Source organism: Saccostrea cucullata, unplaced genomic scaffold (genome assembly GCF_032062105.1).
Source record: "Saccostrea cucullata isolate Sc308-1 unplaced genomic scaffold, CSIRO_AGI_Scuc_v1 ctg47, whole genome shotgun sequence".
Lineage (NCBI taxonomy): Eukaryota > Metazoa > Mollusca > Bivalvia > Ostreida > Ostreidae > Saccostrea > Saccostrea cuccullata.
In genome coordinates, this window is record NW_026936653.1 from 577766 (window position 1) to 594672 (window position 16907).

Here is a 16907-nt window from a genome sequence, read left to right on the forward strand (position 1 = left end):
TATCGAATAGAAATGACAAAGTTATCGAATAGGAATGACTAAATTATCGAATAGGAATGACAAAATTATCAAATAGGAATGGCAAGAATGACAAAATTATCAAATAGGAATGGCAAAATTATCAAATCTAGGAATGACTAAATTATCAAATAGGAATGACTAAATTATCGAATAGGAATGACAAAAGTATCAAATAGGAATGGCAAAATTATCAAATATAGGAATGACTAAATTATCAAATAGGAATGACTAAATTATCGAATAGGAATGACTAAATTATCAAATAGGAATGGCAAAATTATCAAATAGGAATGGCAAAATTATCAAATATAGGAATGACTAAATTATCAAATAGGAATGGCAAAAATGACAAAATTATCAAATAGGAATGACAAAAGGATCAAATATAGGAATGACAAAATTATTAAATAGGAATGACACAATTATCTAATAGGAATGACAAAATTTTAAAATAGGAATGGCAAAATTTTCAAATAGGAATGACTAAATTATCAAATAGGAATGGCAAGAATGAAATAATTATCAAATAGGAATGACAAAATTATCAAATAGGAATGACAAAATTATTGAATGGGAATGACAAAAATGACAAAATTATCAAAAAGGAATGACAAAATTATCAAATAGGAATCACGTGTTATTTGAATATATGAATAACATGTTATCGAATAGGAAACGTTTGTCTTCGAATAGGAATGAGATGTTTTTTGAAAATGTGTGATATTTCAGAATGAGAATAATGTCTTCCAATAGGACAATTTATAGAATAGAAATGACAAATTTTTGAATAGGATTCACATTTAATCAAATAGGAATTACAGCTCAGTGCTTTAAGCTCTATATATTTTAGAATGAAATTAATAAATTCTTTTGATTTGATTTGATTTAATTTGATTTGAACATATTTTACTGTTTAACACAAAAGGATCAGAAACAAGTTCTTACAACTTACAAGTTCTTCCCCTGGTGTTAGTAAAGTTGATACAGTTAGTACAGTTGTCATAATAATAACATAATAAAGTATATAATATTGACAAGTAACATTAATACATTGAAATGTTAGTTAAATCTTCCAGATTCATTGATAAATTTATGAACTGCTGAAAATATAAGACCGTTCATATCATAAGATAGAGTGTCAGTACCCCATAACAACAGATGTGTGTCTATTAGAATCGATTCGTCCAGTCTAAAAAGTTTGTCAAAAAGATTATTTCTTGCTCTTATATACGTATCTTTTACAAACAAAGAAAAAATGATAAACATCCTCATTTTGACCACAAATACATTTAGGAGATTCAATAATATTCCTTCTGTAAAGATAAAAATTTAGCAAACAGTTGTGTCTGACTTCTAATTTCAATGAGTTCCATTTTTGAATAGTGTCGGATACAAAAGGGTTTTTTGTATAGTTCTAATCTACTGATTGGTATCTTGTAATCTTCACTGTTCTGAGTATTGTGCAAAGAAACATTTTTTTTATTTTAGGGGGGATGATTTTGCTTAAGTACTCAGGTACTTGATTATTGTGAATTTTGTACATTGTTATTAGCTCAGCAGTATGACGACGTTTGACTTTGAAAAAGTTTGTGTTTGAAATTATTTAATTCTTTTAATAAGAATAACAAAAAAAGTATTTACATGTATTATACAAAATTTTATATAAGCTATTTTTTTTTCGTGTTTTTACATCTTCCTCAACAAAGAAAAAAAAATAAATTCGATTAAAAAAAACAAAAAAGAAAAAAACATACTAGTACAATGTACATACTTTTCAGAATTTTTTTTAAATACCATCTCAAATTCCATCATTGTACTTAAGGAAGCTCTAAACACTATATAGCAAAAAGTGTTTTTGGACTAAGAGAAAAACATCATATCAAGGTTTGCATATTGGGACTATTTAGTTCATCTTTCAACATAGGGTACCTGGCCAGAAGACCATAAACTGAGTATTTAACAGACTGAAGTCAAATTTTGATTTTAAATAGATTCTAATTTACAATACATACTTTATAAAAAATTGCAGGTTTTGTATAATATTCCAGTTCAAATATATGGTGAAAATTTTGTTTTGCTAACATTTTTTTTTCAAAAGTTATATTGATTTGAAATTTCAGTGGTATAAGAGGAGTTGCGGATAAAAGATGTGTACCCCATAGCGTAACAGACGGACGAACGGACATTTGATTACTATATACCCTCCCACTTTTCAAGCGGGGGTATAATAATAAATTCAATTACTTATTCTTGGTCTATATAATGTAAAGAATATTTTAATCTGACATAAATTGTGTAATCAACTGTAAATTATCATTTTTTTCTAACTTTGCAATGCTGGGCCAGTCAGATATCTGCAAACAATACACTGCGGTGTCTTGCGTGAAGAATATACATGTATTCGAATTCTCCTATCACTATCATTGTTGATAAATGACCAAAACAGGTGGTCAATATTGATTTCGTCGAGTTCCGACTACTTTTCTGCGTAAGAATTTTAAAATTGATTCATATTGTTTTTCACCTATGATACATAATTTATTATGTATATTAATGGTATACCTGGTACTAGTAAATCAAAATCATTACATATTTCAATTTTTCAAATTTAATATTTATTTAAACGTTTCCTGTACTTTATCTATTCATTAGTAAAACTAAGTGAGTAAATAATCATTGATATATATAGATCCCTTTTCTTATTGTATTATTAAACTATTTATTTTGAGAAAATTAAGGTTAAGTTAAAGAATGAAAAATGAATTGCATGTGCCTTACTGACAAGTGCATGTATTTTAAAACTAAGAACATATTGAGTACATATGCTGCAACATAAATTCTTACATATATTACTACAAAACTAACAAGCAAATAATTTTGGCTGTAAGAATCAGAATCGACCTTGACTTCGGTGAACGTTACAAGGAAATAACCTCGAAGTCCTCAAATTCTAGATAAGATGGTTGTCCTTTCTGGTCTGTCAAAAAATGGGTTACTTTAAATAGTCACTTAAATTCAGAGACTTTTACCCCAAACTACAAAATCAAATGCATATTGATTAAAGTTTTAATAACTATGTTTATATGTTTTCTTCATATTAAATACCGCTGTCAACAGATGGTCACTATGTGTAAGGAGTTCGTCCTCTGTACTCATCTGTGCTTTGTACTTCTAGTAAATGTCCATGGTTTGATATGAACTATCTATGTTAGAAGTATTAAAATGATAGACAGAAATGGTTGAAGAAAAATTTGATTCGTGTGCAATCATGCGTCCTTTTCCTAGCAAGCAACTGATGCTGGGACCACGTTCTTCCAACCAGAGCCATTCAAGACCATTGGAAGTCGGTGTCTAGAATGGCAAGTGGAATTCAGATGTAAGACATTACATGTGTTCCTAGTGCCTTCTAGAAAATTTAATAAAATACCTCTATTCAAATAAATCAACAGGTACAAAAACGGGTACCATTAAGCGCGTGTTTTTGTTGTCGTCTGCGGGAACTCGAAGCTGGTAGGCCTGTTTCTGTCGATCGGTCTTTGGACACTTCACGCGCCAGGCGACGCTGACAGACGACAGTTTCCCAGGACTAATGGCTTCACTTTACCTAAGTCATATTCGTACTTATAATAACCAGTTTTCTTCAATTCCTGGCATTGTATGCACGACATTTCTACGAGGGATTGGTGAGAGAGAATAAGGAGTTTATCGGCTGTTCCTATCGCTAAGACCGGACCAAGCAGACGTTATCTCAAGAGGCCCAGTGCCTTATCTCTGGACTACCATACAGTACAGGTAAATGGCTTCCTTTACGATATTTACCGACCACAATCCTCAGTTGTGCAGGAAAACAAAGTTATGGGGTACTCTAAAATTATGATGTGTCAATTTTATTAGTTCAAGAAACAACATGCAAATCGATGTTACTCTTTAAACAGTACAATGTCTAAAGGTTTTGGTGTCCCGAACCGAATCAAGGCAAATTCATTCAAACTATATTCAAGTCCGAATTTCTGTTTGCTCTTGTAGCCCATCTACCCGTTCATTTACCCTTAGACAATCAGAGTGAGACCAAAATGCTCAAGGAAGAGCGCCATAAAATTGTTACAAAGAGTGAAAGTAAAATTTCCGCAGGTCAAAGGTGGGGATCAAAAATACAGCACGTCGTAATTTTTATAAGGGTTTTTGGTATCTCGTTATAGGGTTGGTAAGGACCAGGGCGCTATCAGGACTTTTTCTGTAGGTTTGTTATCTGAGACTAGGGTAATGAAATATTCCTGATTTATCGCATTTTACAGCTAACATGTCATTATGTCGGCAGTAACGTTGGTCGCTATCAAACCCTTCTCCCTTCGCTACTATCGGTGATAAAAATTTTTATCATTATGGTTTTGTTGATTTCTATCTACCATCGAGATTCACTCAGACCCCGGCCACTGTAACGCTCACTTCAAGATAGTTTTATTTTTTAAACCCTCTTTTGGATTTTGGAATCAAGCCACCAGAGAAAAGGGTGGTTTCCAATAGTGCCTCACTTTCCAAAAAAATTCTTTGAATTTATCAAACATCAAAAATTAATCTTGTTAAAATGGAATTAATTAAAATTACTGCAAGGTAAGTTTTCGACTACATCTTTTTACAGGATTATTTTTTAAATATTAAATTTGGAATTTTTCCTTGGATTTTTTTGGCATGTTAAGCCCTGTTTTTGACAGAGGACTAGTTGGTATACTAACTCAAGGTAAAGGGCTTTGAATGACAGCCCAATAGTTATGGCGGCAACGCGGTAGCGCTCGCTGTTAGGTCCAGAATTTAAAGGTCAATTTACAAATCTTGCTACTGTTTGGAGTTCTTCGTTTAGTTACATTCACGCTTTTTAATGAACAAGAGTGAGTAGAAGAACTCCAGGAACCGTATACAGAAGATGGTTTGAACCTGGTTTTATTTTAATTTTTTATTTCTCAACAGGTGTAAATTATCTCAGGTGAATGAAGTGAGCGAGGTGGTCGGCGCATGGTGTTGTATCAATACGCTTGGAAAATCTAATCCGTCGTCACTCAATGACAATTTTTGGACAGTAGAAAATGTCGGAGGTGGAAACCCAGTGGCAGTCAGAAACCAATGGTATTCATACTTATCATCTACCCTCTCCATCCCGGGAAAGTAATGACTCAAAGGAAGGGTCCAGAAGTCCAGGACAATCTTGTGAGAATACAGGTTCAGAGTCCATTGCAGAGCTTGTCACGTCCGAGATCAGGATCATTAATGGAGAAACTCCCCCAGAAATCTTAGAAAGCCCCGAGTCGGCTGCAGAGACAGCCAAAGCCGTGGAGAGCATCAGCGGAGACGTGTGTGAGGAGGGTCACGACCAACCCACACCTCCACCCCCCGAGCTAGAGGTCCGACCTGGGGCAGAGGAGCCTGTTACCTATACAGAAATACACACCCTCCAGCCGGCGGCCGTGGTGACAGATTTACAGCCCGTCACGCTTGACCCCGCCGGGCACCTGTTACCTAAAGAGGACGTGGACGCATTCTTCAGACACATGGAACCTATGGGTACATCCGTCACTGTGACCAATTACACAACCCTGACAAACGCACCCATGTCACTGGCCCACTCTGTGTATCAGACTCTCAACGGACCGTCTCTGGTCACAAACGCAGGCAGCATGCCCCACGCAACAGTTCTATCCGACGGGCAGTCCTATCTTCACTCCATGGCCCATCTGTATCCTCCCTCCTCCCGCTCCCCCGGGCAGTACGGCGTATCTACATCAGAAACTGGAGCCTACTTAAACCCCCATGAATACTCTGGAAGTCCTGGAAATGGGAAATTTTCTCCTTATGACAATGTGAATTCTGGACTTAGAAGTGACAGTATGTCGGGGATTTCTTCTCTTCTGAGACAAGGCCAGCTTCCCCCGTATTCAGACTTTTTATCCCAAGATTTGGCGGGATTTAACCCCTATCACGGGCTGACCCAAGAAACGAGATTACAAGGTAAATTGTATTTTGGTACTTTTTGAATTGCTGCATAAAAATTCAGAATTGCTTAGAAGTTCTCGTAAATATCTATTACAGACGTATTTATTTATTTCTAAAATATAGACTTTCATTGCTCCAATGTTCAATTTGAACGATATTTGAATTTATAATATGCTAATTTATATATGTATACAATTTTGGGGTTTTAATTTCTTGGAATAAAATAAAAAAAAAATGACTGTTTTAGAATTAATTGTACACGTTTTCGTGCATGTATAAATTTTAATATATTTATTGTTTATGTTTTTCCTTTTATCTTTCTATTTATTTCTTTTTCGAATATCGAACTTTTTTTTATTAATTTGTTCAGTTAATACATTCTACATTAAATTTACTAGTTTGAAATATTAATTAATCAAATTTACTTTTTGAATGTAAATTAATCTTTATTTATATAGCTATTTTAATTTCTTTCTGTGGATATAAAGCCATATTATGCACATCAAAGTAATCGTGCTGTTTCACAGTCGGCATTTTATACGTTCAGTGTTGTTCTTAGGTTTTGTTTTAAAAACAAAATCAAACGCGCTAAGACCCGACAAAATTGAAGCCATTTTTTGTCTCCAACAAAGGAAATGTTATGATGACGATTCTTGACGTTCATCAATGCTTTCTGGAAAATAATGCAATGCCGATTTTCCCCATAGTCGCTTTCTCGGGTAGAAACTGCTAAATTATCAAAATTATTTTTGAAAAACAAAAACGAAACGCAATTATTTGAAATTCTATGAATGTCACATATGTACAGACAATATGTCACACATCAAAATAATACACATACTGCCAGATGACATGATTCGGGTATATATACACTGTTGTCAGAAGGTCTGATGAAGAGTGTATGTATTGTCAACTCTGTCTGTTGGGGTGTCAGGGCAAGTGGTCAATGATTAAGGAATATATTTTCAGTGACATTAATTCTTTGGGGAATTGTTGTTTTTAATTTATTATTGTTGTACCAATTTTTTAAATTATTTATTTATTTGATTTTTAGAATTTTTGATTGACACATTTCTTCCTTTTCAAAATAGTGATAACTTGAAAATATTAAAATTGAAATGCAGAAGAAATTTTTAAAGTAATATAAATTGAAAAAAAAAATATATAAATTAAAATAAATAAATACAAAATAAAAAAGCAAAAAGAAACAACCAAAATGAATAATATTATATCATAATAAATAAAATAAAATTTAGAGTATAAATATTCTTTTAAATTTTTTGATGAACTGGCTATTGTTTCATTTTTTGGAGTCACGTTTTTGGAAAAATGTAACCATTGGAATATTTGCCTTAGCCGGGTTTCATTGTTTGTCTGTAAACAGAAGGTGACGTCCCCGCCTATAAATGTTTTAGTTTATGGGAATTAGAGGCTCCTGGTGTACCCCAGAACTCACACTGCAATAAATCTGTCGCCCCTGCAAAATGTTCCAGCTCGTTGAGAGCCGTATAATCAATTTATTAGTAGTTTGTTGGTTATTAATTGTACCAAGACCCATTGAATCTGATAGATCATAAAGTGATAAAAATGTTAGAACTTAAACATATGCAGTCATCACATGATTTATGCAACATACTATAATTAGCACTGTAAACAATACATTTATTTTTTTTTTCTCATCTTTATATATGAAATATTCTCATTTAAGTCAACGGATTCAGAATAAACAGAATTTTTTTCTCTCAAAATCAAAATATGCTCAGTCGTGTTTTACATAGAAACCGTGATATTTCACAGTCAGAACCCATTTCTTCAGAGACATTTATGTTTTCCGCCCTGTTTTGAACCTTAATTCTTGTAGGGAAGTAGCGCTTCAGTGTTAGTTTATGCCCGCCTATCTGGGTTACCATTCTGACTACAAAGGAATTCTTCAAAACAAAATTCTAAATGTACTCTATTTATTGATTAAATTAAAAACTTCACTTTAGTATTTTTTCTTCCTTTTTTAAAAACACAGGCATTAAAATGAACAACATAGTTTATAAATAGTTTATTAAAAATACAGGTACATTGTACATTAATAAAATTTCGTGTATTTTTTCTGGTTGAATTAAATCTAATTTAATTTCAGAAAAAATACGTTGTCTATTTCGATTATTAGAACAGTAGTTGCAACAGTATCTTGCCCAACTTTGTAATCTGAAAGACAAACAAACGAGCATTTTTATCCCAGCCCTGTTTATCATATAAGACCAGAAGAGACAGAAAGCTTGTGGACTTTCAAAGTCTAAAGGACGAGTCTGTTTGCTCTCATGATCCAAGTTCTTCAAGTTCAAGTACTGTTGAAAGTTGACTCCGTCATATGATACCCCGATCTCCTTATCTACAATAGGTATTTCATTGTATATACTTATACAAAGATAAAAATAAAGATTTAAAATTTATTCACGAAAGTATTCCGAAACTTGAAAAAAAAATATTTTCTAACTTTTAATTGAAATGAGACTGAAATTCACATAACAATTATTTCCAAATGAGTTGCTGTTTAAGGCAGAGACTGTAAAACATGGCTTACAGGAAAATCTAATTTAAATTAGGTTTTTATTTTGATTTTCAATATTATGAATTTCCTGTTTAGCTTTATTATCTTTAGTTCACTTAACTTCCTACTGCACATTTGAATTCCTGGGTTCACATGTATCATAAAAATACAAATACAGGCACCTATTTTTATTTCACTATAAAAATGTAATCGTCACCCTCGTATTTTTTATCGTTTTATCTTTTTTTTTAAAAGTTAATTTTTATTTTGTATAGTCGACATTTTTTTTTCATTAATTTTCCTATTCTTGACAGTATAATTTTTAAACTTAACAGAATCTCAGTTTATGCATAAAATTTCTTTCGGATAGCAATTTTCATTCAGGAATTAAATTTATTCTTTATTCTTTGAAATATTAGGTATGAAATACAAATGCTAATAAATGCAACATGTGTATTTAATATCTGACAATTTATTTCCCTGTTTATAGTGTTAACTTGAACAAATAATGATTTCCTTTTTTATGAAATTATATATTTTCGCTATTTTGCTAATAAAATGAAGCAGATATGTTATACAAATGTATTTATATGCAAGCAACTACATGTACTTGTGTACACACAAGTGTCATTGATAAGACAGCTTGAGTACAATAAACAATATTACACATTCTGTGTACCCCGTCCTGACACGCTGCCCCATGATCCTTATGTCTGTAGATTCGGATGGGGACAAAGATTACATTATGACGATATATACGACTAAAATAACTTCCCAGATAAGATAACGTAATGCACATAACAAAGAAAAATTCTATCTTTTGATCTTTATCTAAAACACACAAATAGACATGAAATATTGTTTTCAAAAAATATTGGATTAAGGCAAGGAAGTCCATTTTCTCCTTTATTGTCATTAATTCAGCTTAATTAATTGGTAAATAATATACACATACTGTTGGACATTGAAATAAAAACATATATTAAGGGGCTTAACAGATGAAAATAAACATATACTGTCATATTTTTTTTCAATTCGAGTATCATAGATCGTTTTATTAAATAACGGTTCCTCCGGTCTATATAAAAATATTAAGAACGTCCTCGCGGCTTTAATCAAGAATTTTACACGTATTTCTTAAAAGTTTCGAAGATCTGGTAATGATTTAACCAAGAAATCGTTTGTAGAGTTTTGTAAACATTTGGTCAATATTCTGATATATTTTCTACCCTCGTTCTCCTTATATTCTTTTATTAATCAATTCTTAAATTTACGATCTCTCATAAATACTTTCTTTCTCAAAGTAATATCTGAATTCTATGACAAGCTTAAAAGCTTGGTTGAAAAATACAATTTCGTGGCAAGGATATTGAGTCACCTGTGTAGACGAAGGGTCTAAACACCAAACAGTGCCAGCTATTGATTTCGGATTTATAAAACACTCACATATTAATGAAACTTCTACATTTTCTAGCGCGGAAATCAATTGATCGTATAAATGTAAACTCCCTGCTTATCAGAACTAGGCTTGCTCACCACATGCGTTCCCCGGCAGACGACGCAACACGAGGTCATTGTCAGAATGGCGGGAACTTGTCACGATCACGACTTGGAAAAATCGAAAAATTCTTCAAAAGTTCTCATTAAAATTTCAAGGAAAAGTGGCGTGTTTGTTAAATAAAATGGGTGGGACGGCAACATGTCGGACTAAATTGAGTTCTTGTCTAGAAAACAGCTTTTTCGAACAATTTTACTTTTAAATCTTCTTAGTTAATAAAATGAAATGTATTATTTATTGCTCTATGATAAGTGAATGTTATTTGAAACTTAAAACCTGTAAATTATCATTAACATGTAATTATTTTTTTGGGAAGAAACAAGAGTAAATTATATCGAACTTCTTCACATGATTTGTGTCGAATTTGACTCATTTGATTAAGATGGATAAAAAAAATTACATCACCACGGAATTAAAATTTATGCACCTGTGAGAGATCACTACAGGGTTCGATATAGATGGATTAGTTCCAATGTGTAGGTTCCTCTCCCCGTGAAATATTCTGATTAGGAAAACACCTCTCGCGAAGATCTCACTCAATCCCGCGGACATCTCGAAAGATAAGACACCATGATTACATTCAGTGCAGAATGAGGCAATGGTTTATGTCAAATCAACATTCTATTACATACCCTTCTTTCTGGTATTGAATTCTCTATGAAAGCCTGTAAAAATCTTGTTTTAATCATACAGAAGATTATTTAAACATTTTGTTGGGATTAAAGTAATGAACATCATCATGGAAAACTACCCCTTCCTGGGTGACCTTTGGTAGAGAAATTCTGTTTTCGATCAAAGAGTACATACTTGAATATTTACAGGAATTTGCATGAGCAATTAAAAATTATAATGTTCCTTTTAACAGAAGAACAAGACTACTTCAATAACGAGTGTCGGGAGTGTGTCAACTGCGGCGCCATTTCTACTCCATTATGGCGGAGAGACGGGACCGGCCATTATTTGTGCAACGCTTGCGGACTGCTCCACAAGATGAATCCGGGACAGACAAGAACTCCAGTCAAACAACCCAACCGCGAGGTCAGTCATCCATGAAGCTCAATTACCAAATAATCAGTCTAAATTCAGGAAATCGAGACTCTCATTTCATTGCCCTGCAAATATGACTTTTCAAATATCCCAGACATCCAACCTATTTAGGAATGTTTGGTAAATATACTCAGTATGTTTAAACAAGGCATTATCCGAACATTGCAGCGTTTTTATTAGGAGTTAATTCTTGTGTCAATAACAGCTCATCATAAAATCATAAACGCCTGGTTTTTCTACACTTGAACCAAAAGGTGCTCTTAGTTTGGTGTTGGGATGTGCATGGTGTCTCAGTCCTGGTGTAATTCCTTATTTTCTGGCCTTTTTTGATCTCAGATTTTAACTCAAATTCTCAATGACGAACAACCTCCAGTCTGGGCCTTGACTGCACTCACAGAACCCGCTTTGTCCGTAAGTAACTGTGTGTTTGTCTGTGGCTGGTGCTCACTTTGTCAGTAAGTCCGCGGTGGGTGCTCATCCTGTCAGTAAGTAACTGTCTGTCTGTCCGTGGTGGAAGCTCGCTCTGTTAGTATAAATAATTGTCTGTTTGTCCATGTTGGAAGCTCAATCTCTCACTAAGTAATTGTCTGTCTGTCCGTGATAGGGGTATTGATCACTGTGGCAAACATGCTTGTCTGTCAATTGATTCTTCAGATAGTTTTTGTTTTGTTACCAAAAACTTGATTTGTTCTTGTGGTGGGAATATGGGGTAAAGGTGCTTGTTTAAATGATGCGAACAGTATTTGCATTATGTCATTGCAAGGTAATAAATAAAGTTAGTTGGTTGGACAACAATCAACAAGTCTACACCTATTAGTTTCAAGTCTAACAGTGTCCTTGTCGAATTGTTGCTTGAAAATTCTTTTTTAAGAAATTTGAAAGAAAAAAAAATATTACATGTGTCCAGTTGATCAATGTTTCTTTACTGTAAAACTTGACTGTTCTATAATGTATTCATAAACAAATCTCTGTTACCAATGCAGACAGGAACAATAATCAATAAAACTATTAGATGGGTTACATGTAAATTGAATACATCACAAAATGGAGTTTGAAACTGATTTTTTTTTTGGTTACAATTTTTATTTCTTGCATCTTTTTATGATCCAAGGGTTCTTTGAAATCTTAGAACAGTCTTGTGTAAAAAGATACACGTATGTCTATTTCTCTCGTATTTTCTAATAATATTGAAATTTGAGATTTACTATAATGATGAAACTTACGAAGTAACATGGGTATATTCACTTAACACAAAAATTCACAATTTATTTTTGTGATTTTTTTAAAATTATAACTTATGATTTTCAGAACCTGAAAACAACAAACAACAGAAAATTTACAAATGTTATGTAGTATTTTCCATATCGCACTTTTATTTTCAAAATATATTGGCAGAAAAAAAGAACATATAACAAACCAAACGAAATTTTTATCATTTGTCTTAAATATCATTTTATGACATTGCAAAGCCAAAGTTCAAGTAACGAAATCTTGTTATCATATAATTCGTTATATACATTGTATAAAAAATAATTTCAGTCGCAGTGTTGAGTTCTGAAAATTTCTGCCATGCGTAAAAATTCTTTTTGAACCGATATCTGTTCTATCTATCAGCTAGGGAATCAAAGACTCAAAAAAATCTGCTGCCATTCATTTCATTGAGGAAATACATGCTTATACACAGATCGTTATTTAATGATGAAACATCTGGTGTAAACTCTATTTGTAATCCCCGCCTTACGTATACCCCGCAAGGCGCCCCAGGTTATTAAAGAGATGCAAGTCCACATGGAGGGTATTAAATTTCAGTTCAACCCTAAAGTTTACCATCGAGTGCTGCCTCTCGACATTTCTTCGAAGGGGAGGGAGAAATTATAAACTTTTCTCAAACCCCTCAGTTGAACGAACATTCTGAGTCTGATATTGAGGGCCGTAGTGTCCCGAGTTGAGTTTTGAGTTGATCTTTGTGGGGATGGAGGTGGACGAATTCCTGTTTTATACTCAGTTCATGTTGTTTCCTCCGCAGGAGTCCCCCATTTCTGAGGAGGAGAAGGCACCGACGCCCATCAAAAGGATAGAGGACAACAAGTTTGACAAGCTTAGCGGAATTGTGAGTACATTTTAATTTTATTTCAAAAGGTTTTTATTTGTGAAAAATTAATGTCATATAGATTAATATAAGTCCTTTTGATATTAAAAAAATATATAGTTTAAAAAAATTAAAAATGAGTTATTTAAACATGGAGATATTTAGGCAGAGAGAATTTCACACAGAAATTCTGGCCAGAGGAGGTATAAATCGGGGGAGTTTCAAGAATTTGTTGAGAGAAACGTGCTACTGCATACAACAACGTGAATTGCTAATGAAAAATAGTGTTTTAACGCATAATTGATTGGCAAACAGGACATTTAAATCACAAGATCTGTGGGTTTTGCTGAAAGTGTGAAATTTTGTTGTAATAAAATTTTCGGGAGTATTATTTTTAGTTTCTGTTTGAAATAGCACCAAAAAATTCCCTCTTATCTCCCCGACATGTCAATCAGAGTGAAATATAAAGTATGACTTCTGCATGTACACATTCAGAGAAGAAACACACCCAACTATTAGAGTTTCAGAATAAATACAACTTTGTTTTCATTCCTGGTTTGTTTCTAAATATCTTTCCACGATGAAGGTCCCGATGGGATTTTTGTAATCATTGGTTGCTAAGAAATACACGCGCGTTTTGATGAAGATCTTAACTGGTGCTCACATGTGCATGCTAACCCAGCAGGGTATCTGAAATAGATCTATTTATTTCTGAGTCACAAGGATTCAGGTCCGACTTTAATGACATAACATCTAGATTGGAAAGTAGCCCTGTTTGAAATCATATGGTTTAAGAGGAGCATTCGGAAAAACAATTTAAAGAACAGGGATAAAATCCCAGAGATTTCCTCGATTTAATACAAAAATTAGAGAATAATGAAAGAAAACATGAAAATCTGAAGTTTTATATATATTTTTGTACAGAATAACAACAGAAGCAGGATGGGTTTATCGTGTGCTAATTGCAATACTTCGACCACGACCCTATGGCGACGCAATGGCGAGGGAGAGCCAGTCTGTAACGCATGCGGCCTGTATTACAAACTGCATCAGGTATTTTTACAACTGAAAAAAAAATATTCCACAACGACACAATATGGTGATCTGTTGAAAATTTTAACGGAATTTTCCTTGAACATGTCTATTTTTGTAATTTTAAAACAAATGTTTTGTTTTGTAACAGGTGAATAGGCCATTATCTATGAAGAAAGACGGAATCCAAACACGCAAGAGAAAGCCTAAGACCCCCGGAAAATCAAAGTCCCCCTCCAAGGATTCCCTTCACAACAATCAACCGGAGCCTTCCCTGCCCCCGCCCATTTACACCCCGCCCCAGGTGACCTCCTCCTATCACCTCCCTCAGCAGTCGTCCCAGGGGCTCCTGGATTTGTCCGTGGCGCGTTCAGATCCCAGCGATAACCACTCGACAGGTGCGCTCTACATTTCCTTCCCATCACTTTTGAAATTCGTAGATACTTATCGCAAGGTGATGATTCTGAACCGTTTTTCTTACAGCATCAATGTTTATGACGTAAAACGCAGACTTAGAAACGATGGATTGTTTAGTGTGAATTTTCATTTTCATAGCAGAAATGACAGATGGTTCCAGAAACTAAACACATAATACATGTTATCTCTATGGAATAATTAATAATAATTTTCATGAGCAGTTAGAAAATTACTTTTGAACGTATCGTGCATCGTAAAGAACATCATGTAATAAATATACATACTTCAAAGGAATAACTAGAGTTACAAGTTCTATTCTAGATTAAGAATGTACATGTTTTCTTCATTTTTTTAAAACTCAATTTGTCTACTTCAGCAGAGTAAGAATCCATTTTTGGCACCTAAAAGCAGTCGAAAATAACAAGTGCGATTATATAACACCTAAAAGATAACATTATCAAGATATTCAGGAATGTAGATTCTATAAGTAGTAAACAGCCTTGAGCTTTCTGAATGAATCTTATATTTTTATAGAGATTCCGGTGCTATTTAAAACTCTTCAGCACTGAACACACGTATAAATGATATATTAAAATATTTTGACTTATCTTTTTCAATTTTGCAATATAAGTATTATATAGTTCTCTCTTTGTAAAAATGATATCGACATTAAATACCATACTCATTATTTTTATATTTAATATGAATCGAGACACAATACGCACAATTTCAAAATGTATGTTTTGTGTATCATATTATTTTTGGAATTAAAAATATAATTAAATTTTATATAGGTTTAGACATGAAGCCAAGTGTGTCCAATTTCAACTTATATCAGACCCACAGTTCCGTGCTGGCAGCTCTAAGCTCCCCTCCTCCCGCCCTGCTACAGGTTGGAGGGCACTCGCATGGGATGCTTCCCTCCATTAATCACGTGACATCTCACATGCAGCAGCAAAATGACGTACTACGAATGAACTATGACAGTGACCTAATGCTGAAACAGGAACCACACATTTTTGAACCCTCGCCTCCTAAAGCTGTTCCTGTCGCCGTGAACCCAGACGAAATCAAACAGGAGGAGTTAGAACCAAGGTCAAATGGAATTTCTACGCACAGCGACATCATTCAGTTAAAGGCGGCATCTGTAATTGCCGAGGATTCCGAAAGCGATTTTAGCAATCGGAACGTCTGTCCACCAACAGTGAGCGCCAAATAGTTAATGGTTTGAGACATATCTAGTGTTTTTCATGGACGCTTACCGAAAAAGAAATCCAATGCTCGAATCAAGCATAATTTATGACGTAAAATCACATTTCTACAAAGAGACTGGACATTATTCTTATATTGTACTCAAGACTGTTTATAAAACATCAGTTACAGGTTGAAGTAGAACAAACACCACAGAATATTCGTTGGAGAGTTATGACGAGAATTTTTTTTCATAAAGGGTATATTAAAATGTCATAATATTGATATCAAAAAGTATGCATTTGCATCGTTGAATTTATGTAATATGTGTAGTTTAGAATTTTCCTATAATTTTAAATTTCATGCAGGTCATCAAAATGAATCAATTTTGAATCAGATGAAATAAATTCAAAGTGTTAATTTAAACATGATAATAAATCAAACAAATAAGATGGAGGCATTTATTGCATTATACAGAGATGTTGAACATCTATTCTTAATTTAGAATTTTTAAAAATGAATTTTTACATAATCTTACATGTAATTTAAAAAAAGTATTACAAAATTGTGAGTTTATAAAACATGTCTCACATGTAGGGTAATTTTATACATTTTGTAAATATTAACATTGTATATATATCATGTAGTTTGTGAGTAGATTGAGACGAATCTTGCCAGGGAATACAGTGTTTACAATTTTAGTGTTGGATTGCACAATTCTTGTTCATAAAATGTATATTATATGTAAGAAAAAAACATTCCCAGGAAACGGTTATAAAATTGTTGATGAAAATTGCTTTTCTTGCCAGTAAATAATAAAACAAGGCGATTGTAAAGAATAGGAATTGATGGACCAATCAGATTTATTCATGCACTGATGTTGATTTTTCTTGAATGATTAATTGTTTAAAGTGCCTCTGATTTAATAGACAATCGGCTATTTTCTTGCCAATTATGTATATTTCTTGATTAAAAACATTCCAGTGAAAGGTTTGTGTTGTTTCACTAATATTCCCAAACTTCAA

The 16907-nt window shown here is 33.3% G+C and overlaps 1 protein-coding gene across 4 annotated transcripts; it reads left to right on the forward strand.

The window, feature by feature from the left end:
• Window positions 1-3483: 3483 nt before the first annotated feature.
• On the forward strand, window positions 3484-16863 carry LOC134246152 (uncharacterized). 4 transcript variants are annotated; one of them, XM_062728458.1, is made up of 8 exons: window positions 3484-3813; window positions 4987-6021; window positions 10972-11144; window positions 11490-11564; window positions 13180-13263; window positions 14167-14295; window positions 14426-14672; window positions 15486-16863. In XM_062728458.1, the coding sequence occupies exons 2-8, from the start codon at window positions 5103-5105 to the stop codon at window positions 15908-15910; spliced, it is 2052 nt and encodes a 683-aa protein (XP_062584442.1). In that variant the 5' UTR covers window positions 3484-3813; window positions 4987-5102; the 3' UTR covers window positions 15911-16863. The 4 variants fall into 4 exon arrangements, with proteins under 4 accessions (XP_062584442.1, XP_062584443.1, XP_062584441.1 ...); XM_062728459.1 differs by lacking the exon at window positions 3484-3813 and adding an exon at window positions 4031-4257; XM_062728457.1 differs by lacking the exon at window positions 3484-3813 and adding an exon at window positions 4320-4632.
• Window positions 16864-16907: the final 44 nt, after the last annotated feature.